General features: G+C 38.8%; 1 protein-coding gene across 1 annotated transcript; it reads left to right on the top strand.

Annotated features, from left to right (window-relative positions):
• The first annotated feature begins 228 nt into the window (after positions 1-228).
• LOC101862441 (endoplasmic reticulum lectin 1) lies at positions 229-23,767 on the top strand. The gene is made up of 13 exons (XM_005106414.3): positions 229-573; positions 3,709-3,801; positions 4,196-4,276; positions 4,903-4,980; positions 5,584-5,641; positions 6,959-7,220; positions 9,569-9,686; positions 10,400-10,585; positions 11,883-11,942; positions 14,808-14,917; positions 16,335-16,412; positions 16,764-16,842; positions 20,280-23,767. The coding sequence occupies exons 1-13, from the start codon at positions 400-402 to the stop codon at positions 20,352-20,354; spliced, it is 1,452 nt and encodes a 483-aa protein (XP_005106471.1). The 5' UTR covers positions 229-399; the 3' UTR covers positions 20,355-23,767.
• The last annotated feature ends 2,608 nt before the right edge of the window (positions 23,768-26,375 follow it).

Below are 26,375 nucleotides of genomic sequence, written 5' to 3'. Positions count from 1 at the left end.
GCTGCTTTTAAATGTAAAAAAGATCAAGTATGCTTCCCGGGAAGCTGAGAATATATTTTCTGAGTGTTCAAGAAAGTTGATCTATGGCACAGACTGAAATCCAAGCACGTGTACCAACTACCGTTTGTTATCTTTATTATCAACTTTCCTATTTTTTAAAAAATGAATGTGAATGTTTATAAGGACGTTGAACGGAAAGGCTCTTCATTCTCTTCATTGACTCTTCAAAGCTGAAGTTAAACGTTGTCTTAAAAACATGGCTGCCGATAACTTGTCCAGGATACACGTCAACTTTCGTTTTAGTTTAAGCCAATAACAGTTTTACATCTCAAATGAAGCTGGCTTTGATACGGCAATGAGATAAACATCGCGACCTCTGTCTGTAGTTCGCAAAGAACCATGCAGTTATTCGTCTTTTCTTCGACTGGAACTGGGATGGCAGTCTTGTTTTTGTTTATGATGAAGCTGTCTCTGCTTATTTACTGTAGAGCCGAGTCCAGTTTCGATCCCTTCATGGATACTAATTTGTTTTTAATAAATTGGGCTGGACCCCTGGAACTCAACAAGGAAGAGGTGAGACTAGCAAGTTCATATAATTAGGCCTACAGGTAAATTTATAGAAACCCTCCCGTCTCATAAAAGGGTATTATTTTATAGGTTTTTTAGGGCCCTGAACTGAACACGATTCTGGCATTGAAAAACGTCGCAAATTGTTAGTTTTATGTTACGGCACTTTATTTCAGGGGGAGGAAACCCCCCCTGAACCCCCCCTACCCGACCTACTACACTGCTATATATAAGGAGACCCCCTGAAACCCCCCTAATGTCTATAAAAGCGTGCATTACCCAAAAAAAATCCTAAAACTAAAACTAAACCTTAACTCCTTAACTTTAAAAAACTGACCTTATTCTTATTCGTATATCCGACGGCACTAAAGTGGTGAAGGAGCTGACTTCCGGTAGTGGATGTGACGCGAAACGGGAGTGCTTCTATAAAAATACCGGCCTACATAGCTGCTAACTATTTGAATTATGAACCACCTTTCCAAAACAACAATCACTTACTTGACGTGTGTAGGACATGCGATTAAACGTAGAAAGACGCAAACTATTTTTAGGTAAGGCGCCCATCTTGTTTGACGTCAGACCAGGATACCCCTCCGATCACGTGAGTACATCTAGATTCTCTAAGTATAGCCAACCGCATGGCACCAAAGATTGAAGTGTCTATACTTCTTACTGCTTTAAAATGTACACCTCTCTCTCGGAAGTTCTGATAGCTGAATAGACAGCGCGTCTGCGTTAGAAGTCGTGCAATGATTTTTGGAGCGGTTCGATCCCGGTCCTGGACAGTTTGGTTTTTTTCTCTTCTCCTTCTCCTGACTGACCAACAGTCCCATAAATTATAATTTGTAGAGCTGCTTTGAAGTTTTTGGTTTTTTAAAAATATATTAGTGATTAAAAATGTAGGAGAGGGGGAGGGGGGTGCTAGATTCTAGATCTAGATCTAGATTTAGATCTAGATTTAGATTTAGATCTAGATTTAGATCTAGATCTAATCCTCCAGCGTCTTTACGGCAATTTTTGTGCGGTTTTTTGTCTCTGTGTTTACCGTGTTTCAATTTCAAGCATCAGCGTTCTTAATCTTACTGTTCTGAGCATCAACGATCTAGATCTAGAATCTAGATCTAGATCGAAGCGATCTTCCATCATGGCCAAGTGCCTACTATCTAGAACTAGATCTAGATTTGTCTAGGAAATCCGAAATGTTACCGAAAACACGTCGTTCCATCATGTGGGTATCCCAGTAAGTGATGACATCACAGTACTAAAATTAGCAGCCAATCAAAAATAATGCGTCTTTTCTACGTTTAACGGCATGTCGTGTAGGTAGTCCTACAACGTCTACTTCCCCCTGGTATTAAAAAAAATTTATGATAGCCCTGATTATGACATCCCAAAAGGACCAACTGCGTAAGTCTATGATGACAACTTTTCTCATCTTCAAAGACCACAATGGGTGGTCGTCTCCAACAGAATGCAGTATTCAGACTGTAAAGAAATTACAAGAGACAAGGGTATTTTTTTAACTTTCCCTCCCGTCTCACACTTAACTACCAGTAGTCCATTTTCTACTAATAATATAATATTGATGCGCTGAACACGAATATCAACTTCATTTCCGTTGCAAATTAATCGTTTTTTAAATATTTGATTGTTCTTAATCGAGATAGACGTGCTTTAGACCAATCTGCGCTAAATTCAGGATTATTAGTTCCTACTAGAGTTGGGGCGAGCGGACGGAGGGGTTTGTTACTCGCGGACTCAGTCAGAATGAACGGGTAACGGACGACCATGAGAGCGAAATGCGAACCTAAAGACAGTTAGTTTTTCGGGTCCGCTCCACAATTTGACTCTCTCAGCGAACGGACGGCGGACCTCAAGCCTCAAGTCAGTTCGTTTATTGGGTCCGCTCCACAATTTTATTCACTGGGTGGGCGGGCAAACGTACGTACTCTAGCAGACGAGATACTCTTCGTGAGATTAGACCCATTGTCTATTGTTTGTTAATTAGACCTTATGTTTCCAGCCACAAGCGGTGCCACAGGGAGTGAGAGAGGCTGGTGACGTAGTACTATGTGTGTAACCTTTCACATTGTGCGTGGGGCACACTGTGTACGTTCCAATTATAGCAAAGGCCGGGGGGGGTGGGAGAAATTTCCGCCATGAACGCCTAGCTACAATGTGAGGCAGGAAGGTGATTTTTTTATTAATTTTTTTTTGGCAGGGGGTTGTAAGTTATAGGCAATGGAAGGAGTCGCTCCCGTCCGTCCGTCCGTGCACCCGCTCGAATGCATGGAGTCTCTCCCTCCGCCCGTCCGCTCGCTCACTAAACGAACTGTTGTCTCTGTCCGATGTGTAGCGAGTAGCGAACTACTCCTCTCAAACGGACTGTTCGTTACCCGTCCGCTCGTTTGCGGGTAGTGCCAGCGAGTAGTTCGTTACTCGCGGACGTTAATTTTGTGAGCCCAACCCAACCCTAGTTCCTACCCAAAAACTGATGCCACTCTTGTCAGTATGTAAATATTAAGATACCTTTGAACATGACACTTGGTGGACTATTCTGTTCTACATTCTATGATGATAAAATTTGGCCATGTGCGTAGAACTGCACTTTGACATGAAACATTCTACTGTCGGTTACTCCTTTCAGAGCTCTTGCAGGGGTAAGAGAAGAAGAACAAGAACAAGAAAATTGTTCATATATTGTCCGTAAGTTCAATAGCCAAAAAGGAGTTATATATAATATAAATATATATCATGTATTATGGATTTGAGTTTACTTTGGTTAGTATTTAGTTGTATGAGATCACATCTTTCCATTCATCATCATCATCATCAATGCCTTTCACCCCTGGCAGGATATAGGCCGCATGACAAGCTCCTTCCATTTCTCTCTGTCCTGAGCCACCCATCCAAGCACTTTCCAAGTGAGTTTCATCTCTCTCATGTCTCTGTCCACACATCTCCATGTTTCTCGTGGCCTTCCCCTGCCTCGTGCTCCCTGTGAGTTCCACTGCAGCGACTGTCGTGTGATCAACATCTTTCCATTGCTTGCAGTTTTTGTTTTTTTCTACAATTATGTGTGATAAATTATGAAGTGTTTTACTCTAATGTTTTTGCAATGCTGACTGTTTCTTGCTTCAGGTGGAGTCGCTTGGTGAGCGTCATGTTATGATTACAACAAATCATCAGGAAAAGTATCGCTGTATTCTGCCGGAAACTAAAAATCTTCTTGAGGTAAGACATTTGATTTCATTTAAATTTATACATATATATTAAATCTCATTAATCGATTAAGTTCTGTCTTTTCATTTGAATACTTGATGTATAAATTAATTCTACTTGAAATTAAATTGACGTGAACGGAAATTATTTTCAACCATTGCTAGCTCTATAGTTTACTTTTATAACATCTGATTTTGTGCTGCCTTTTAAAACTTTTATGATTATTATGTCAATGCTGCACACCTTGTAGTTATTTTATCATATATTTGCTTTTGCTGCTGTTCTCTTTCTGCATGTGCTGGATGAAATGAACTTGTACAGTGGCCTTCAGTCTCAGTCACTAGAGAAAGATCTTTGAAATTTTAACACAATAAAAATAGATTGTAAGAGCACTTTCATCTCTCAGGCTGATGCAGCATCATACTCTGGACCGTCAGCAGATGAGCTTCTTGAGCCACTGATGCAGGCAACTCATTGCTCTTACAGGGTAAGGAGCATGCTCTGAAATGCTTACCTGTTTCCATACCAATGATAAATGTTCATTTGTAGATATTTATTTTTCTATGGAACAGTAAATAGTTAAATACATAAAAACAATTATATATACAGTGTTATGCTCCAACTGTGTAACTGGTTTCCTGAAAATCTTTCAACACAACAAAGGACATTCTTCTGATTAAAATGTAGTATTTATAGTATTATTTACTTCTGATATTATTGTGGAAAGTTAGACGACTGACTAGGGCAGTGGTTATAAAACAAGAAATGAACTGACCTGTTTCTTACAGTTGCACAGTTGAGCGTAACTTCATCAATATGTGATGATGGTGAACCATTTGAAAAATGTATTCTCCCTATTTCTTTTTTTTTGTACAAAGTTGAATTGAAATATTTGTCTGCTATGAAAAGTACAGATTTTTTGGTAGAATTTTAGAAGGTTCCTTTCCTTTATCCTGTTTTGTTATTCTCTTGTGTATCAAAACAGTCAGTATCACAACAAGCCCTTAGGAGTCTTGTGGGATTGTCAATTCTTTCCAATAATTCAGGCGGTTGACGACGTATTGTTGTTTTATGTTTTTTAAAGAATTTTTTTCCCTTTATTTTAAATGTCAGATTGAGAGTTACTGGACATATGAACTGTGTCATGGGAAACATTTAAAACAATATCATGAGGCAAAGGAGCAAGGAATGGTGAGTTGTTCATTTATTTGCATTCTAATGTTGTTTTAAAAAAATGTAACTTACATAAATAGAGAGTGGGATTCATTTAAGAATCTTGGGGTTTCTTAAGTAGTGGTAGATCGATTGTTGAGGTTTATTTGAGCACAACTGGGCAAATAATTTGAGTTTTGAATTTGTCAGCATTGACAGTATTTTGTCATGTGTTGAGTTCCCTACTTTATTTTATGAAGATCAGCCCTGTTTGACGGTGTTGCAAGCTGAGTTTTTACATTTAATTTTGAATTTTTTCTATTTTTTTGAGTGACGGCATGTGGCATGAAGATGAGCAGGTGAATGATTATACTTTTATACTGTTGTTATATTTTCATCTGCTTAGCTTGTGTCCTTCAGCTTGGTGTCATGATAAAGTAGGGTTTTAAAAAAATTGTTCTGTTAGTTTTTAAGAAGTGTACTAAAGTGCACATGGGGGGAAAAAAGCATCATGCAAAGTAAATTTATGTTTTTAAATTGTTGGGACAAGTTTTCATTTTGCCTTGATTCATATTTATCAGTTGACGTTCTTCACAGCCAGGCAAGTCTGTATATTCTTTTTCTTATAATTTTTCTTTCCAGGCCCCAAAGCTCCAAGAGTACTACTTAGGTTATGGAAATCACCGAGAGGATTTGAAAAGTAAGAAAACAGTACATATATACCAATGAGCACTTCAGCAGTGTCAGTGGTCAGGGGGAAATTGTCTAAATCAGAGCTTCAAAATAAGAATTTTAAAAAATCTGTTATCATTGAACCTAATGCTTTGAAAATAAGAATTTTAAAAAATCTGTTATCATTGAACATAATGCTTTGAAAATAAGAATTTTAAAAAATCTGTTATCATTGAACATAATGCTCTTTTTTAGGTGAAGATTTTTTTTAGTACAGGTTTGAAGCAAATTTTTGCTCCCTTACTACTCTCAAATGTCTTTAGATAATTTTATTGCAGTAAAGTGTTTAATCAATTCTTAAACAAAGGAGTTGGCCACATTACAACCACTACTCTTGACATGTTTTTTGCCGTAATGCAATTCTCTTCTCAGCCTTTGCAGCTTGCTTAGCATGGACTTCTGTGAGGAGTTGCCTTCCAGTCCTGGCATTTTTTTGTTGTATCTGTGTTGATAATGGCTTGAGCTTTTCTTTGAAATCTGGAATTACATTCTTATGACAAATGAAAGTGGAGAATAATTTTTATTTGCATCAGTAAAAAGATTAGCTTCTTCAGCCCTGTAATTTGGGATAATGATGGGAAATATATTATAAACTCCTTCGGTATAAACTATGGTTTTTGAAGGACAGTAGGTTCGCACCCCACCTGTCACTTTTATCTTTCTGTCTTTTGTTCTTCTGTCTCTTCTCAGTCTCTATGCCTTGCCCTGTAGGACATAATCAACATAATGCAGCAAGGTGGCACAAATATTCAAGGAATACAGTTTGTTCAGCCTGTTTTATTTCCCATGTGTGTCGTGATGGCATGTCGGTAAATGGGAGCTGATGCATAGACGAAGACTATGCAACAAGCACTAATACGAAACAATGGATTCTCTTACAACTGATTACTCTCCGCAAAAGCATTTGAATATTTTATTACCATGATTTTTTACATGCTCATACAGAGTATGTCTTCTCCTCAATGTCAGCTGCAGTCAAGGGACCAGAATGAACTGTTACTGCTGAGTCTTTCTCACAACTGCTTGCCCTGTCCCAGACCCTAAAACGTCTGTGGTAATGAAGTTTTACTGGAGCAAATTTTCTTTAGACGAGCATGTTGTCAAAGCGGCTGATATTTGGTATTGTGATAAATCCTTTATGAAATCACTTTATTGTTTCCGCGCAATGGTTAAGGGTTTTTTTTATGAATGTGATACAATGCTTTTGTTATTTAGACAATGTCATGGTGAATTTATTTCTTTATGGGTCTGAAGTAAATTCACATTTTTGTGTCTGTGTGCACAGAGAATGATCCTGAGAAATTAAAGGAAGACCCTGAGGCCCCAAGGCCAGTGCGAGACTTGGAAGGGACGGAGCTTCCTTATTTCGAGATCATCATGGATGGGGGGACTAAATGTGACCTGACGGGCACTCCAAGGAAAGCCCATGTGCTTTATGTCTGCCAGCCTGAAGGTCGTGGAGAAGTGTACGAGTTGAAGGAGAGTTCTACATGCGAGTATGAGGTCGTTGTGCTGACTTCTCTGCTTTGCAGTCATCCAAGTTACAGGTCAGTTTGAAGAATTTTTTTAAAAAGATAATAATTAAGCCCTCTTTTATGGAGGAGAAATTCTCTGCTCTGCTGTTTTCAAGAGCAAGCTCCTTGTGGCTCAATTTATTTTTGGTTGTTATTCTTTGGTTTTTCAAGGTGAAACATCCTACTAGGCACAGTATGGCTCATTTTGTCGGCGCAGTACTTAGTTGCTGAAAGCATTCAGGTCAGCACTGATTTCTGAACAGAGTTGTTTTTTTTTCAAAATAGAAATATTGACATTTGATTGAGTTGGTGAGTGGATAGAGGAGCATCGGGTAGTTCCTGGGTTTTTTCCGTTCTGATCCGTCTGTTGTTTTTGTTAAATTTTAACAAGTGATGATGACTGTATTGGTGCATTTCTCTTTCAAAATAAAAAGGAAAAATAAGTTGTCTTTTTAGTTTACTCTCTGCACTATTTAGGAATTTGGACCTTGCTAGTTTGTAGCTGTGAGATTATTTTTAGAACCATTACCTCATGGCCACATTTGCTTCAACCAAAGATTCTCCGCTAGTGGAGTATCTCTGCTTCACATTCTTCATTCGCAACTATTTTTAGATTTTGACCCCTTTTCGAGCATGAATGGTCAGAAATGTAAACAACTCTGATGGGTAAAACGGAGTAAAAACGGTAACTTCCAGCTCACTTCTAGCTTGTTTACGTAAACAGCTGACTGTGTGGGCATGCCCTGCTAGCTGTTATAGTCTGTTGATTTTTCAGTTTTACACTTGGATTGACTTTAGAAATTCGTTTTTAATGTGTTTTAGTGCTTTTAAAAGATTAAATAACCTTCCTCTAGATCTCTCAAAGCGGACTCCTTACCAAGAGGCCACCGAGGTGGTCTATATGCATATGTGTGTTGGTGTGTTTGTATGTGTGTGTGTGTGTGTGTGTGTGTGTGTGCGTGTGTGCTCTCATGTGTTTATGGTGCTATTGCAAATGTATAATTAGGCAGCGTAAACACAGCACATAAGCCGACTCGCTGCCCCCCGAGCGCGGGGTTTCAGTAAAATGGAGGTAATTCAGATCTCCGTTTCTTTGCTCTTTTGCTATAAAACACCAGATGCTGAACACTTTGAAAAAGTTCAGACTTTCTTCATTACAATAGTGTAAGTTGTTTGTATCCGATTATTTGGAGCTAGAGAATTGTCGTGGAAAGGGAAGCCCCTCGCAGTCGGAATGCGAGGTCGCCCTGTTCAAAATTGACACCCATACATTTGAATGCTTTGCAGAAAGATTGATGATTAAATACCGTCTTTTCATTGGCGGAGAACTATACAGCTTTGAGCATGGTTTCCTGTGGTTGTTAATATTATTTTTGGCATTTGGATAGAAAACTTTCTAAAAAAGCGTCTAAGTTTTCAAAGATCATTTTTAACACGAAATGTGTAAAATATCGGCTATCGGCTAAAAATGGCACCAATAGAAAGAACAGTTCTTTTTCTACTAGAATAAAGTCATCGACTTGGAATTATATTGCATCAATCCTTCCGCAAAACTCCAGGGAGCACTCAATATACTACAGTATAAAGCCAATTCGTTCGCGACGGGGACCGATGCGGCGCTGGCCGAGACAATGCTCGGTGTTTTTATTGAAATAACGACAGATCATCGTGTTTGAGACAATAAATAAAATACTGATTTGTAATGATCTCACAGTCTTGAAAAAAATTAGGTTTCATTTCTTTGTTATAATGATTGTACTCTGTTAATTTAGAGATGTTTGGTGCGCTTGGTACTCTTTTATTATATGTCAATCATGGGGTTGCAGCCAGTTAACAATATTATGTTATTTTGAACATTTTGTTGCATTTGACATGAAGTCCATTCTCGTGAAAAATTTGTTTTGTCCTTAAGTTTTTTTCTCTGTGAATGAATAGTTTTGTACTTCTGAATGTTACCTTGTAGTGGCATAGCCAAGATAACTGCAAAATTTCAAGTCTCTATCTCAATTCTAAGACCCCCATTGCTGTGGAATCATGTTGCTTAACCACGGATGCCATTTTCTCCTTTTCGTGTTTCCTCACCTCGCACAATTAAAAATTCTGTATTTTCGTCAAATATGGTCATATTTACTTCATTCTTGTTTTAAATTGAAGGGAAAATGTAATAGTTTGATTAAAAAATGTTAACTCAGTTTTGAAATTTCCTTCATATGACTGATATTGACTGGCAGGGACACATATGGTATATTAGGAAGTAACATTATCTCAGTATTTATAATTATAAGAGCTTAAAATCCATGCCATATCATGTACGCACACTGTGAAAAGACATTAGAGCCCTTTAAGTTTGGGTGTGCTTACAATTATTGTTACATTCTCAGGCCCAAAACTCCACCTGTGAGTGAGATTCGCTGTTACTCCATGCTTGGCTCTCCTTTGAAACCTCGGGAGGTGTATAAGGTTGACCTGGAAGCCAATTATCTGCAACAGTCAGCACAGGTGAGAATTTCAGTTAACAAGCATGCTGCTTGCAGTTTATTGAATAGTTTTGCTTTAAATTGGTATTTCTGTTGGTCATATTGTCACATTCTATGAAAGTTTTTTAAAGATGAGATGAGATGAAATATATCTTTTATGTCCAGATTGTAGAACACTGGTTTGGTGTTTCACCAGACACACACACACACACACATGGGCATGCACACACATACTCTCTTACACATCCTCTCTTCCACATACTTCTATACCCAAACCCACATAATATATATACTTGCGCTCACAAACAGACCCACAGTCACCCACATAATATGATATAAATGAAATTATTGTTACTTATAATAATCTTTAAGCCAGATACATAATCAGTATTCTGATAGTAATTCAGTGGAATTCTCAGCCTGATAGTACATGCTTTGAAGGTCATAGAAATACTTACTCTACAAGATAATTAAGATTAAGTAGGATTTTAATTTAATGAATGATGGTAAATGGCATTCTCTATCTTTCTTTGTTATAATACTGCAGAAGCTTAGGTTATTTTTTTAAAAAACGTTTTATACTGTTTCTTGTATGCTTGTACAAATTTAAGGGTTGTCACATCTATAAAAAAAAAAAAAGTTTTATTCATGGTTTTATTTTTAAAAGAATTTTCATTGTTCTTTTATGAATAATCAGCTGGTGTTACAGAATTTTCAATCAATTTCTCTCCAAAGAATTTTAAGACTGCCCACCAAGTTCCTGAACCCCGTGAGAGCAGATTAGTACGGAAGCGAAAAGATCCTCCAGTGCCAACGGAGCCTAAACTTACCGCTCAGAAACAACCAGAGCACAAGCTGGGGGTGGTCACTGATAAACAGACTCTGAGGGCCTTTCTGAATGGGGGCCATTGCCTTGCCGGGGTTAGATTGACTTTTTAGTTTCTGTACTTTATATGTTATGACTGTTGACTTCCTTATGTTCCTCTCCAGTCCCAGCTGCTTTTGAGCTAGGGCTCTTTGTTTTGAAGCTATGGTGTCTGAGTTCATGAAAGTTGGTCTGTTTGAAGTTCAGCAAAGTTTTTCTTTAATTTGTTTTTTACAACAGTAAATTTACGCAAGAATATCCAAGGGCTGATTTATGAGAGTCGGAAATAGGTTTTGAAGGAATTTTTTACGGGGAAAAAATGGTACTGCAGCAAAGTGTTATCTGCTACAACTTACACATTAATCTTTTTTGTAACAAGTAAACTTGCCATGAGCGCTCTGCTCAAATAAATCTTGAACTCGTCATGCTAAAATTTGTATGCTATGGCATGCCAGTTGAAGATTGGCACAGAAAGATTATCTGTGAAATTCTTTTCAGTGTCAGTCTCAGTCTGCTGCCTAGCAGGTGTGTTTTTTTTTCTTTTAAACATTTCATTGTTTTTGTACCTTGATCACTTGCACGACCACACATTTTTTTTACTGAATTAGGAAACCAAATAGGTGTCTATACTTATTATTTAGTGGCAGAGTGTGTTGCAAAGTTGCTTTTATGATCTAACATGGGAATATGGCGCAGAAGAAATAAATAGCAAGACCTCTCATGCCTCTTTGTAATACTGCAAAGAAGAAAAAAAATTTTCTTGAAGAAAAACATAAAGAATTTGACTGTCAAGTGTGTTTGCGCATGCTTTTATAGTTGTCAATTTTAAGAAAGTAAAACTTGGTAATTGTACTTTTCACAATTTTTAAGGTTGCATGTGGGGACTTAGTGTTTTTGATTTTTAGAAACTCTCAGGCATGATGGCTTCACAGATGAAACATGCCAGTGGCGTACTTATAAAGTCAATGGTCAATATAATGGGTGCAATGACGTGCCTGATTTTCTTACCTAATTTCATTATACAGATATCAGTAACTGATAGTTTGTTGCCAATAGTGAACCTATACATCTCATGCTAGTGAGGCAGTGTCTGCAAAATCGTCCCCTTTAAGGTTTTAACTGAGAACATTTTTACACAAGAATATTTAATTATAAACTTGATCAACCTTCTAAAGTATTCTCATTCTTCCTTGGGATTTTTATTTCTGCTGGTTAGGGATCAAGTGCCCCCTTTGAAATAATACATTCTGTCTCTTGTTCAAGATTTTTACATAATGTCGATGAAAAAAATGTGATGTGAATGCACAGTGGCAACTTTGTTTTATATTCACTATTTATAATTTAACTCTTCAGGGCACTGGATGGTGGAAGCATGAAGTGTGCTTTGGGAGATTTGCCAAGCAGTTTCACATGGTGAGTTTGAGAGTGTTTCAGTAAATCTATTATTTTGTTTAAAAAGCAAATCTTTTATTGTTTTCTCGAATTTTTCCAATAACATTGTCTATTTATTGATATGGTCATGCTGTTTTGCTAAAGTGCACTGAACCGTAAAAGAAAATCTAAAAAGTAAGGGGTTATGTGGCATTAATAAGTCAGGACAGTATGGAATACTTTACAGAGACGGTTCATAATGTTAAGCGCTTTGTTTACAAAAATAATTGTGAACTCTAAAAAGAGTATTTCAGATTCCATATTTTTCACGACACCGTGGAATGAGGCGCTGGTCGATTTATACACCTTTGGAGTTATTGGTATCATCTTAAAGCTTGTCCATGATGGACAAATGTTTGCGATTGAAGGAGTGGGGGCTGCCTGGTGTCAGATAAAATTAGTGAGATAATGGCCACCAAAGGAGGTTAGCAACTTCCAAAGGTTGAGTGAGCTTAGTGCAAAGTGCAAATTGACTTTTTTATTGTGCCATTGATCCATGTTTTTTTAAAAGAAAAATCCACGCAAAAATATGTTTTTATATGGACATAAATGGTATGGAGCCAAAAAGAAATACTTAATCGACAGAAATTGCACAGCAGACGCAAAAATGTCCATATCTTCTATTTTATTATTTTGATGAGCACGTGGTTCCACCATGATGCCATACTAGTGGTGTATCGAGCGCTCAGTTCTGATTGCATAGCTGCCCACTGTCCCGGCCATCTGTATTTTGTACGGATTTTCTTGAGGGGATCATTTTGGCAGATAATGTGACGACACGTGACTGTTTTGTGAAGGATACCCAGAGAGGGGTTAAGAATACAACGACGTTGAATGGGGGGGGAGAAAGACGAACTCAATGTAATGAATCTGCACTATAAACGTCTGGAACAGATAGCCTAAGAGGAAACTGTTGGAGATAGTCATAGATCTAGTCATAGAGACGACAGACCAGCCACGTGGCTTTCCAAGCGACCACCCCCGACCGTAAATTCATGCAGAATCATCCTCGAGAAACATTTTCTCTTGTGATTCGTTGAACAAGTACATTATAAGTTCTTCGAGCGCAGCTTATTTGGCTTATTTGGCTAATCTTTAATCCTATAGAGGCCTGTCTAGTGTCTTACGGCATTTACGCATGTCGCGCATCAGGCCTAGATCTAACTAAACATTACACGCAGTTACTCAAACACCAGTCAGAAACCTTCTATCAAAGATACAGTACATTTCCAGAGACCAATCAAAAAACATTTCAGCCCCCCCCCCCCACACACACACATTTAACTGACCAGCCTTAGACCGAGACCTGTGCGTCAGTGGAAAGTAGGGTCCGTAAACGCTGTCCATCACTCTCTTTGTACTTGTACGGCGTGAGGGGTACTCTCACCGAATATCCGGTTTTCTAGTAAATTCTAGGCTTGTCTTATGCAGGCTGTACAGGTTATGTTTGTAGCGGAAATTTCCCCTTGCCAAGCTTAACTTGTCGGCGTGTTTCGTGGATCGGAGCGTGCATTTAGAGGGAGTGACCGTGCGTTTGTACATTTAAATTAAATAGTAAAAAACCCATCAGATGACGAAAGCGTGCGTTTGAGCGGAGCGTGCTTTTGTATGGCGTACGTTTAGACGGAGACTACTGTAATATAATAATAGTATTAATATATCTTCCTCAAACTTTCATAGGGTTTACTTACCTATTTACACTATTATAGTGCAAGGGTTCAGGCCTAGGGCCTGCATGACAGGCCAGTTTTGCATTCTGACGACATTAACATTATAATTATTTTTTATTGTGTGTGAATTTCGTGAAATTGAACAAGATTTCTGTTGCTCGGGAAAAGATGTAAAATTCGCGAGATTCCCGAAAAATTCGGGAGAATTGGCAGGTGTGCAGTATTAAGGTATAACGACTATGAGTAAGGTGTCCCTGATAATTAGTCAATGTCCCTGATTCTGAGCAAGGATGTCCCTGATAGCCACAGAGAGGGGTGGGCAGCTATGTGATTGGTTACCACCATTGCAGAGAGTTCGGTGGAAAAACAAGCGGACTGCTTTGAGGACTGGGTTGAACAACACCAAGTTTGGCACATCAGATGCTAGTGGGACTGAAATTTGTAGACAACAAGTGACTGCAAGACAGGCTAGGATTAGAGATGGGCTAGCTATATCATAGTGTTGAAGCTATTGACAACAGACTTAGATCTAGGCCTACGGATTCGTTACAGAATCGTCAAACGATCAAACAGGTTGCAGACATCAGATGCCAGGGTGATAGAATTAACATGCACTTGAAATGTGCATTGTTTCTTGAAGATCAACATGTAAGTTGCTTGCAGGACTGTATTGGCATTGTGACTATGACGTCATGAATGAGCCAGCCAAGATTAGTGTCGCCAGCTCAGCGGGATTGCTCTTTCATGATATTACAAATGAGCGGCGTCTCACTAGAACAATGAATAATAAATCTTTACAGTGTAGGCCTACTGATCAATTCTGCCCGCAAGTGATTCATTAGTCTGCTTGTTATTTGCAGACACTAAAAACAAGCACTCGATTATTCGGGAATAAAAATTTTGCTGGCAGAACTCAACACTATGCCGCACATATGATTTTCATGAGATCAGCTGATGTTTATAATCATAATACCATTTTGTTTACTGTAATAGTAGTAGTTGTTTCATGAAAATGGTATATTGCCTGTTAACTGCTTTTTTGTGATATCCAAGAGATAACTCTCTTCTGATATTCAATTCATGTCACTGTAACTTTTTGAAAGTAGTATGACTTTCCCTTTGTTCTCATAAATCAGTGCAAGGAAATGATTTACAACAATTTTGTTTGCCTATTTAGGAAAAAGGTGTGGAGACAAAAGTGTTCCTGGGGTATTGGAATAAAGAAAAGCATATTGCCTGGCTGAAAGACAATCCTTTAAAGAGACCAAAGGATCCTGAACAGAGAAGGTATTGAATAATTTCTGTTTCCACATAAATATGTGTGTAATTTGTGAAAATTTGTATCCGATTTTCTAAAATTGTCCAGACTTTGTAATGTATTCCTGCTTATACATTTATTTATGTTTTATCTGTTTGAGCATCATATTGCACTTTATATAAAAGATAATTTGATGTAAGGTGTACTAGACAATATGATCTGTAAATTTTTAGTCCCTGCAGGCGCGTTTCAATATAAGGCCTGAAAAGTTAAGGATTTTTCTTTCATAGCCAGTTGACACCTCTGTTGGGTTTTTTAAAGAAAGAAAGTGATTACAGTAGTAAAATTTAAATATATTTTACCATGCTACCAACCACCCCCACCCCCAATATCAACTAGATTATGATTTATAAGGCATCATACCTCTGAAGATGTTCCTCTTTCTAACAATTGTTTGTTTGATGCCCGTTTAGACCAATTAATACAAGATAGCCTATATCAATATCATATTCTTTTGAAACTGCACGAACCAAACTGTGCTCATGTTAGCATAGTAAAGAAATCACAAGTTGAGAGCTACATGTTGTTTGTTGCAAGCTTGTAGATTCAGGGGAAGTTAAATTGTTTCCCAATCTTATTTGACATTCTGTTTTTGTTACAACATGTTTTGTGTGTATGAATCTGTCTAAAAGATGCAGGAGTGTGGTAAAAAAAATACGGCCATGTAGATTGAGAATTCGGGTGAGATAATTATTTTTGTTTCCTCTGCAAGTGTTCCTCAAACTGCACCGTTCAGCTTTATTTATACTGCGCCATTTTCTTTTGATATTTTCAATCTGAGATTTTTACCTTGTGGACAATGTGTGTTGCTAATTGCACGACATATCGCTGTCCAATTGTGAAATAACTGTACTACAGTCGATTCCACTAATGTTGAACTCGCTTGAGTTGATCTTCTGTTAAGTTTATCTTTTTATCGGGTCCGGGCACCTCTTCTTCTCTACAGGTCCTTATGGTAGAGTTGAACTTCGGATGAGTTTGTTTTTTTTTCACTACCCCGACAACATCAATTCATCCGTAGTGTATAATAAGACTGAATTTCATATGCCCATAGACATGGCTACACAATATATACCACACGTAGAAAGAGACTTGAACTTGAGGACATGGCTTTGCAAGTTAAATATCAGGACATCTGTGGTAGGATATGTTTATATGGGGACATTTGGGGTAGGACATCTTTATTTATTGACACCTGACTAAGGAAAGCTAAGGTAAATACTGGCAGCAAGTGCAGAAGTAGGAGAGTCGTAAGTCTGAGCCTGAGAATGGGACTGAAACCCATAGCCTCAACATTTCATGGAAATCACGCTACCACAAGGCGTACAACTGTGGTGGTAATATAACGACATCATAATCCAAATTTGGTTAAATCTCATTTTTCAGGATGCTCTCCTATTTTTACACCGGTGGAGATTGGTGTGATCTCACCAACAAACCAAGGACTTGTGAAGTTCGTCTCAAGTAAGTGGAAGTTCATGAGCCATCGTGGATGTTGTGAAAAGCCAGGAGGCAATGCCAACATTTGTGTTTGTTAATAATGTTCTCCAATCCAACAGTTTGTTAATGTGACTTGTGATATTTTATTAGTATTCATGGCTAGGTTGTTGACTTCCATGAGCTTCTCTTTTTAAGGAAAAAAAGAGATTTGTAGTGTTGAAAGACAAGGGGGAAGGGTCTTTTTTTTAAGCTGTGAATCTTAATTTTAGTGATAAGGCTATGAAATGGATTGTTGCTAATGGTAAATTAGAAAAATGCTGTCTATGCCAAAACTAAACAGAAAACTGACAAGCTTTTGCTCATTTTCTTTTCCAGATGTTTGCAAAATGTGCAGAATCCACATGCAGTTGTATTGTCTCTTGCTGAACCAGTGACGTGCCAATATGTTTTAACAGTAAGTTGAATGTAGCACTATTTTGGCAACGCTTTTACTCTTTTCCCTCCTGCACCCTTGTAGTCTGAGCTTAACTGTGCAATTGAAGGAAAGTATGGTCAGGGACGCCTCAACGCTGTATTTGTATGAGTTTGTTATAGTCTTTTCTTATTTGCATTATCTATGCGATTTGTATCTTGGATTTCTTTATATAGATATATTATACCATTGTTTAACCCGTGCCGGCCTAAACGGGCCCAGGGCACTTTTATTTCAAGTGAAAATTCAACATTCTGCAACGTGGATAACTCAGCTGCAATGACTTTGTCTAAAATTCCTGTTTACATCAGTATGCCAAAGGGTGAGAATATCAATCGATTTCAATCATTTTATACTTAATTTTTTTGAAGGGGTGTCGCATTTCCAGACACCGATGTACATCTACAGCCGATGTGGGGCCGAGTAGCCCCGTGGACAAAACTTATTGTAAAACTCTTGCAGCCAGTGTGGGGCCTAGCAGATCCGTAGAAAAGATCTACTGTTTTTCCATTATGTGGGGTGCCCATTGGGGGGTCTGGTCGGGATGATCGCCCGCCTCATCACCTGAAAACAAACGCACTTGTTTTTTAGGCGAGCCGAGCATGATCGGATTGTGCCAAAATAGCCGCTTTGCGCCCTAAATCCGGGAAGTAAACCAGCCCAACCCGACCCGATCCCCTAATGGGCACCTTTTTTCTTTGGTTGATACTCAGACCTGTCATTCATCCCGATTGTCGGGATATCCCGGTTTTTTTCCCCAAATCTCAAGCATTTCGATATTCCCGATTTCGATCACCTGTATCCCGAGGTTTTGTTCCAGTCTGCTGTTGCACCGGATCTTTCTAAAAACTTACCCTGCCTTCTTTTCTTTCGTGGGAAGCACTTGTTGAACTTTTTGTCAGTAGGAACTCGGAGCATTATTTTCCGAAATATGGATGCCGGGTTTAGTAGTTGACTCCCCCCAAGTTGTGTTTGATCTTTGCCCGCCCTCAGAATTTTCCGATGATAGCCTGATAACTGTTACAATTGTGACATACAAATAATCGATAATATTCGTAGTTATGCTGTTACTATCAAAACAAGCCTCGTCCGAGTTCTAGTAACCACGCATTCACTCCAAACACTCGGACGAGGGACAGTTGTTCTTACCCTTACACAACTAACTGCGCTGACTAAACTAACACTCGGCCGTTGTGGTTGCTTTGGTCTGAAGGCATATGAGGGATAAGAAATTTGTTGGTACATTTGCTGGGTCGGCCGTTGTCGTTAGCCTACTACGACTCACTCGTTTGGGTGCCCATTGGTGGGTCCGATCGGATTGGGTCGATTTGCTAGCCAGATTGAGGGCGCAAAGCGGCTATCTTGGCACAAGCCAGTTGCACCCGATTCGTCCCCTCTAAAACAAACGCGATCATCCAACCCGACCCGACCCGGTCCAATCCCATCCGCAATGGGCGTCCAGTATAAATCGAACCCGTTAGTTAAACTGTTTGAATCACATGTTCGCAATGTTCGCATCATGTGACATGACTTCGGCGTGTGAGTTCAGCATGAGTCCAGGACCGTCCGTTGACGGGGTCAACTTCAGTTCATGCACACTGGTTGACATTGAGGTGACTTTCGGGACTCACTGGGTTTGTTTTGGGCTTTTTTTGGGGGGGGGGAGGGGGTGTTAGACACTTGGACCAGGAGTGCTTGACCTGATGCTTCAGGATTTTAAAAATAATAATAAAACTAGGTAGCATAAACACGGCCTCGGGGGCACTCCCTTCCGACCGCGTGGTATCGGTGAAATCAGGGTAATTCTGATCGCTGCTTCTTTGCTCTTTTGCTATAAAACACCAAATGCCGTACACCTTGTAAAAGTTCAGCTTTTCCTCGTTACAATGGTGTAAGTTGTTTATATGTCTGATTATTAGGAGGTGGAGAATCGCCGAGGAAAGCGAAGCCCCTCGCGGTCGGAATGCGTGGTCGGCCGGGTCAAAAATTGACATGTGTGCATTCAAATGCTTCAAATACCGTCTTTTCATTGGCGGAGAACTGAAGAGCTTTAAACGGGCTTTCGCGTGGTATATTTTTGGCCTTTGGAGTTTAAATAGAAAGCTTTTAAAAATACTGTCAAATTTTTTTCAGATAATTTTTTACACAAAATATGTAAAATACCGGCTTAAAAAAGGTATTAATTAAAAGATCAGTTCATTTTGCATTTGAATAAAGTAATCAACTTGGAATTATTTTGCTTCAATCCTTCCGTGAGACTCGGAAAGCATGCGACCCCCCACGTGGGGTACACTACAGTATAGAGCCGACTCGCTCGCCGCGGGGGCCGGTGCGGCACCGGCCGGGTCAACGCCTGCTGTTTTTGTCGAAATAACGACAGGTCATCGTGTTTGAGGCGATTAAATACGAATTTGTAATGATTTCACAGTTTTGACAAAAATTAGGCTCTATATATTTGTTATAGTGATTGTACTCTGTTAATGTGGAGTATTTCTTAAAAATTGACTGAGAGGTTAAAGAATGATACCAAAATGCTCAGTGGATATAGGCCTTTCAAATGGAACAGATAAATTTGGCATACAGCTACTTTGAAAATTTAGTTTCTGGTACCCAATAAAACGCACCCACACACAAACAAACGAACACACACAAAGGGCATTTATATATTTATGGACACCCCTGAAAAATTTGTAAGTCAGTCTGACAGTCACCTTGGTGATTTGCTGTTGATCCCGATTTTGTTCACCAAATCCCGATTCAACCCCTCCCCCCCCCCCCCCCCCGAGATCTTGATTTAGAAATTTCATCGAGCGGCAGGTCTGTACAACACATCTGTGTCACATTATCATTAACGTTTCCGGGCCTGTGTACTCACTACTGTACTGACCATTATTGGGCTTGCGTTCCTTCTGAGCAACTAGTAGATTTTCATTGTGAATTTTTCTCTCTCTCTCTCTCTCTCTCTCTCTCTCTCCCTCTCTCTCTCTCTCTCTCTCTTTTTCTCTCTCTCTCATGCATTGTATGGCTCTCCTGAATATCGTTTACAATCACAAATGGAGGAGGGTGAGGGGGAGGGGCTGTGCAGCCCCATTCAGGCTTTACTATCACAAGTGAAGGGGCAGTTGCGAGCGCCGTAAAACCCTATACTAATCATTTAAAAAAGTGAGGGGGGAGCGTGCAGCCCAGCTCAGTCTCCATTGTAAGTGAAAAAGTTCAGGCCGGCCAGGGTTAAACTAAAGGTTCCCTTAAACTAATTAACTTAAATTCATACACACACACATATATATATATATATATATATATATATATATATATATATATATATATATATATATATATATATATATATATATATATATATATATATATATAGGACAAATACAAACTGTCCCTTTTATTTTTTTCATTTGTCTCCACAGGTTGAGTCTGCTTTGTTTTGCCCAGTGCTTAAGGATGCTGATGATAATGGCTTGTTTGATTCTATGGATCTTTGATGCAAAAGCTACCAAGTAGAGAAGGAGATGAGTGTTTGAGTTTCAGAGAGCATAATTATGTTGTTGTTGCTTACTAGTGAGTTATGGGTGCACACTTGAACATAAGTTAGTCTGCATATATGTGTGTGTTTGTGTGCATATGTGTGTGTGAATTAAATTAATATTCTCAGTTATAAAATAATAAATGTGATACATTTCATTTATAACAGTCCCGTCCCTCTCCCTCAACTCCCTGCCTAAAAGGAAGAGAATGAATGTGGTGGGGGTAAGAAAAAAACCCCCATGTTGTGATTTTATTTTGCCGGTTCAAGGAATGTTTTTTTGAGATCCTGTAAGTTAGTGTGAGTAATAGGACAAGTCAGTGATTAAAAGCTAGTGGATGTTATAGTGTTTTATGGTGTTGGATATTTTTCACCCTTTCATTTGTTGTGACTATACCTTATGATTCAGACTTCCCGAATCGGTGCCATTGTTTATGCATTGTTGAATGATAACTCTGTACTCAGCTAAAGCTTCCAAATATTGTCTGCACTAGCGTGCAATAGTGGACTGACTGGGAGAGCTAAATTTTGCCCCTGATGTTGCCTCACCTTATCATTATCAGTGTATGCTGACATCGGCACTTAATTTTCTTTGAAAGGCATCTTAGTTTCCTTAGAGTTCAACTTTATTTTTACGACAGATATTAGCTGCAGTTACGTCTTCTGATTGGTTATTTGAAGTGATCTCTCCCTCCCCCCCCCAAGTTAATTTTCTGATTCATAAGTTCTATTTCTACTTTGAAAATGGCAACCTTCCTAATTGAGTGTTTTATTTCAAGTGACCACACATGTGAATATGAGGGATGAAACAGAAGTTTCAGGGGATCACTGGATGCTTCTTCTTTTGATATTGTAGCTGTTGTTGAACCAGGTGTGTGCTGTAAGGCTCTTCCAAAACACCAAGTGTATGTGCCTTCCGTACTTGCAACTAAAGACACCGTAAGTCCTACTTTATCATTGTGTGTGAGTGTGTCATGGGTGAATTGTTTTGTAAGGTACCCTGGAAAACTGTACAGTCATCTTTTTCTCATCATGTTTGAATATAATGTGTCGGGAGGCGGTGGAATTGGGCGCTCGTTAATTTTGGGGCATATGAGCTATTGGTATTGCCTTAAAACTTGTCCATTTGTCTTGCTTTTGATGAAAAAAATACCCCTCTATCTTAAATAGAAGTTAAGATATTTCAGAATGAAGGAGAAGGGGGGCACCTGGTTTCAGGGGTAAAATTAGCGAGAAAATGGCCGCCAAAGTTTGCAAAGTTCTTGGAAACTGTAAAGTTACATTTTCTTTGCCTTTAATCTATGTTTTTCTGTAAAATCCACACAGAAATGTGTTTTTAAATGGACATGACAAAAGGTGTTCAGCGAAAAAATTAAAATTCAGTAAAAATTGCCGAACAAGAAGAGTAATGCCAGGGTTTTTTTCGATTACATTATTTTGACGAGCGCCTGATTTCACCAGGAATCCTCACATATTATTTTGGCCCTTGTGTATGTGTGTATCAGTATTTATGCGGGTTGTGCTTGTCTACTGATAGTCACGTAATGTATGTAAAATTTTCTGTGGATCCTACATTGTCATGAAATTCTATTCTTCAGCAACAGTTGGTGATATATCTACTGCTCAGTTTAAGACTCCGCCATACGTCATGGAAAAGGAAAAACGATGTATGAAGGAGTCTACACTGAGCAGTCGATATGTTATTGTACGGTCTGAACCTTCTTTTCATGATAACTATTCACCCAATCTTGTCCTGGTAAAATGTGCTGGTTATAGTAGAGACTCTCCCTTAACCTTTACCGTACGCTGTGTACAAAAAATGGTACAGAGTGTTTTAAATTTAATTTCATTCCGTTACGGCTAGCTTCACGTTTATGAGCAGCTGAGAATGCCTAAAATACTCAATTTTCGACATAGAAACAATGGCCATTAGAAGTTTCGATCTCAAGTTTTAAAATTGATTACCGTTTTCTGTCCTACCCCCTATTCGTACGCCGTGTACCAATAATGGCACACACTGAAAAAAACTGCAGACCCTAGACCAACACACACACAAAGCAAGCACGCTGGATTACAACAATGCGAGTTCTACTTTTAGCACGCACATGTGTTGCTATCCGAGGGTCTGTTCTCGCTGTATTCTGTATGTTTGTGCCAATTGCACATTTTTAATTTTTTTAAAGTACACTTAACTCTCTCTTTCTCCCTCTCCTCCACCTCCCACCTCTCCTCTCTCTCTCTCTCTCAGTCAAAGATGTAAGAAAATCCCAGTTTCTGTTAAATCCCTGCTTCTCAGATTTTGATAATTTTCGTATGTTTGTCAAGGAGCTATGTGATTGGCTAAACTGATTGTGTTCTTAAATTTAATCCAAGTCACCTGTGAAAATCTCAAGAGCAAGTGCATATATCTATAGTCACCATCCTTTAGTTATGCGCCATGTCTGTTACTGTTATAAAAGTACGGGTAACCTTCACGTGACTGAATAACGCAAGAAAATGCATCAAATCATCACCTAAGTGACAGTATTTTCTACCATGTAGTTGATATTAAATATAATGAAGCTCTTGGCAGTAGTGCACTGTACTGACATGGGGCATAGCTGAAGGAAACATGTTGTGTTACTTATGTTGTCTGCACCTTTTAATTTTAATCTTCACTTGCCTTGTTGAGATCATGTAATGTTTTGTCAAAGATTGAATACCATTGAGACAGGTAATTCTATTTGAAATTCAAAAGAAAATATCTGATCTACAACTGCTCTTGAGTTTATCTCTTTATTATTGTGGGTGTAGGATACTGTTATTAGCGTTCGACATATTTTGAATACATTTTTATAATAAGGCATAAAGATTGTTCTTAAAAGAACTCAATTTGAGAAACAAAATTAAAGTGTCTTTGTTAACGTCAGTGGCAACATATCTATGCTAATAATAGGCAAAGATGGCAGACAATGCGACTTTTAGAAAATTTTGTACGCTATTTTCAGGAAGTGAAATTTTGTATGCAGTTGTTGGTATAGATCGAGTCATATTGCTGCTTGATACCTCAGATTATGCAATTTTAGGTTTAGTAAAACTGTGCTGTGTTTTGCTTGCATTATAATGTAAGAAGGAAAAATGCTTCACTCTTCTACTTATTATTGCCCTGAGGTTTCATTTTCTAGAACAATTTTCCCTTCAAGAGTGAATGAGACACACAAAGAGAAATATTTAGTGATCTTCCATTGCATATATTTGACATGGTAAAATAAATGAAAAAAAAATTAACAATGCACTCTGTCCTCAATTTGTGTCTTTTTATTCTTTGTTATTTCATACGCCCTTTTTTTCTTTTTTCTTGGATACTTAAAAATAAAAATTTATCTTAAGAAATCATGTTGTCTCTTGCAAACTGTACCATTTGAGGGGAGTTGGGGGGGAGAGAGAATGAAATGAAGTGAAGATGAAATGTTTGCTGGAGGAACAAAACAAGATTCTTCAAATTACGCCGCTCACAACTGCTTACGGTCATTTTAGCGCGCGTGACACACCAAACATTTTCAGTTGGTAGGACATTTTGAATTTTGATCGGATGGCGGCCTAGGCCTTCTCTTTATCGATTTTGGACCACCAAGGGATCTTTAATATTTAGCATGTGCAACTTGAACACTGGACCTCCGAGATTTTGCACCCTTGTCCGAGAAGGCTAGGTGTAGATTTTACCTACCATATGATCAGGGGTGTGGCTGAAAGACAGCAGTAAGAAGGAGCCAAGGATAAGCAGTAGACAGGCTGCAGAAAGAGTCAGGAGCCCAGAGGTGGGGGCAAAGGAAGGGAGGGGGTGGGGGCAGAAAGTGGAAACGAAAGCATACGACAGAACATTGTTAGAGAGCAGGAAAAGAGGTGAACAGAGCCAATTTTTTAGAAGAAAATTTTCCGACGCTACCTGGATTCTAACGCGGGACCTTTGAATGAGAGGCGAATACCTTAATCTCTAGGCCGCGAGAGCCCCCTTTTAAGTTTGTTTTTGTAAAGTGTTTTACGGCGCTCACAACTGCATAGGTCATATGAGCGCGCGGGACACACCTAATATTTTCAGTTGGTAGGAAATTTTGAATTTTGCGCGGGTGGCGGCCGAAGCCTACTCTTATCGATTTTAGACCACCAAGGGATCTTTAACGTGTGCAACTTGCACACGGGCCCTCCGAGATTTTTCGCCCTTGTCCGAGAAGGCTAGGTGTAGATCTTTCCTACCAGAAGATCAGGGGTGTGGCAGAAAGACAGCAGTAAGGAGAAGCCAAGGAGTAGCAGTAGAAAGGCTGCAGAAAGAGTCAGGAGCCCAGAGGAGGGGGCAAAGGAGGTGAGGGGGTGGGGGCAGAAAGTGGAAATGAAAGCAGACAACAGAACATTGCTAGAGAGCAGGAAAGGAGGTGAAAGGAGACAATTTTAGAGAAGAAAATTGTTTGGTCGCTACCCGGATTCGAACCCGGGACCTTTGAATGAGAGGCCAACACCTTAACCTCTAGGCCACGAGAGCCCCCCTTTTAAGTTCAAGCACCAATAAAAATGTAGTGCATGAAGAAAGGCCACAGTTATAGAATTGGAATACAACACGTATAAAGGTCAAGAGGCAAACTGTAGTTGTATGGACAAAATATACTCAATATGGTACTAGTTTTAGCTCAAGCTAATCAAATTCAAACACATTGGCCTTTTTTTTTAAAGCTTTGTAATGCCAATGATATACAACAAATGACTGTAAAAGAAAATATTTAAGATTTTACAAACAAGATGCCAGCAGAAACCTAGAGTAACTTCAAAGATATGTCTCAGTATAATTTTATGATAGAATTGTGTGGGCTTAAAAGCTCTTCACCTCAATTTTGGAAAGAGACTACAATTTGACTTCTGAATAAGCTACATGAACTGGCCCACACTTAACATTCTCTCAACAAACTCCAGTGGAGAATCAAATCCAGGCGGCTTGCACCATTGTGGGTTGCTTTTACAAATGAGCTTATGGCATCATACCCAAAATTCCAATGTGGAAACTGGAAACCGAACTCTTGAGCTCACAGTCTTGTGCTATGCAACAACCTCTTCTGAATTCTACCATTCACTCTATGGTGTGGCAAAGTCAATTATGAACTGGACTGAGGTTCGGAAGCAACTGGTTCGAACTATGATGAAATTATTTTGGTCTGTTATTCATCTTGAAACTAAATTTATTTTTTCGAATGAAGAGGAAGGATGGGGCCGGAAGGGCCTCATTTCTCTTTTTTCCTCTCCGTATTTTTATAAATATATGCCTTTGAGAAGGCATGAAGTTTTCTGACTAAAGGGGCATGCACACATTAATGTATGATGGAACGCTGGGAAAAAAAGATTGTTCACCTCTCGCTCCATCTCCCTCCTAACATAATCAGTTGTTGCTCTGTTCTGGTGTGCTCAATCAACTTTTGGCACTGAGTGGCATCTGGCAGAAAGTCTTCAAAATGATGCGAAACATGAGACACTGAACTTTCATACCTATCAATGTCGATATGATGTATACTACTGCTCTAAATCAATTTGTGTCACAGCATGGTGGAATCGGGCCCTTGTCAATTTTTAGGCAAATGGATTTATTGGTATCTACTTACAACTTGTTCTAAATACCTGGATCTATCTTGACTAGAGGTCAAAATATTTGTGATTGATGGGTGGTGGGGGTCACCTGGTTTCAGAGATAAAATAAGAGAAAATGGCCACCAAAGTTTAGGTAACTTCCATAGCTTCGAGTTCTTGGAAATGAAAAATTTACATTTCTCAATAAGGTCCACACTACAATGTGTTTAATTGGATAAGTTTAGAGCCAAAAATTTAAAAATTCAATAAAAACTGCCAAACCTGCACAAAAATTTTGGTTTCTTCGATGTGACTATTTTGACAAGCCCATGATTTCACCATGATGCCTCACATTTACTTTTCTCTGTAAGATTTCATATATTTTCTCATCCTG

Source organism: Aplysia californica, unplaced genomic scaffold (assembly GCF_000002075.1).
Source record: "Aplysia californica isolate F4 #8 unplaced genomic scaffold, AplCal3.0 scaffold00532, whole genome shotgun sequence".
Classification (NCBI taxonomy): Eukaryota; Metazoa; Mollusca; class Gastropoda; order Aplysiida; family Aplysiidae; genus Aplysia; species Aplysia californica.
The sequence above is the reverse complement of the archived record's forward strand: the minus strand, read 5'-3'. Positions and strand labels throughout refer to the sequence as shown.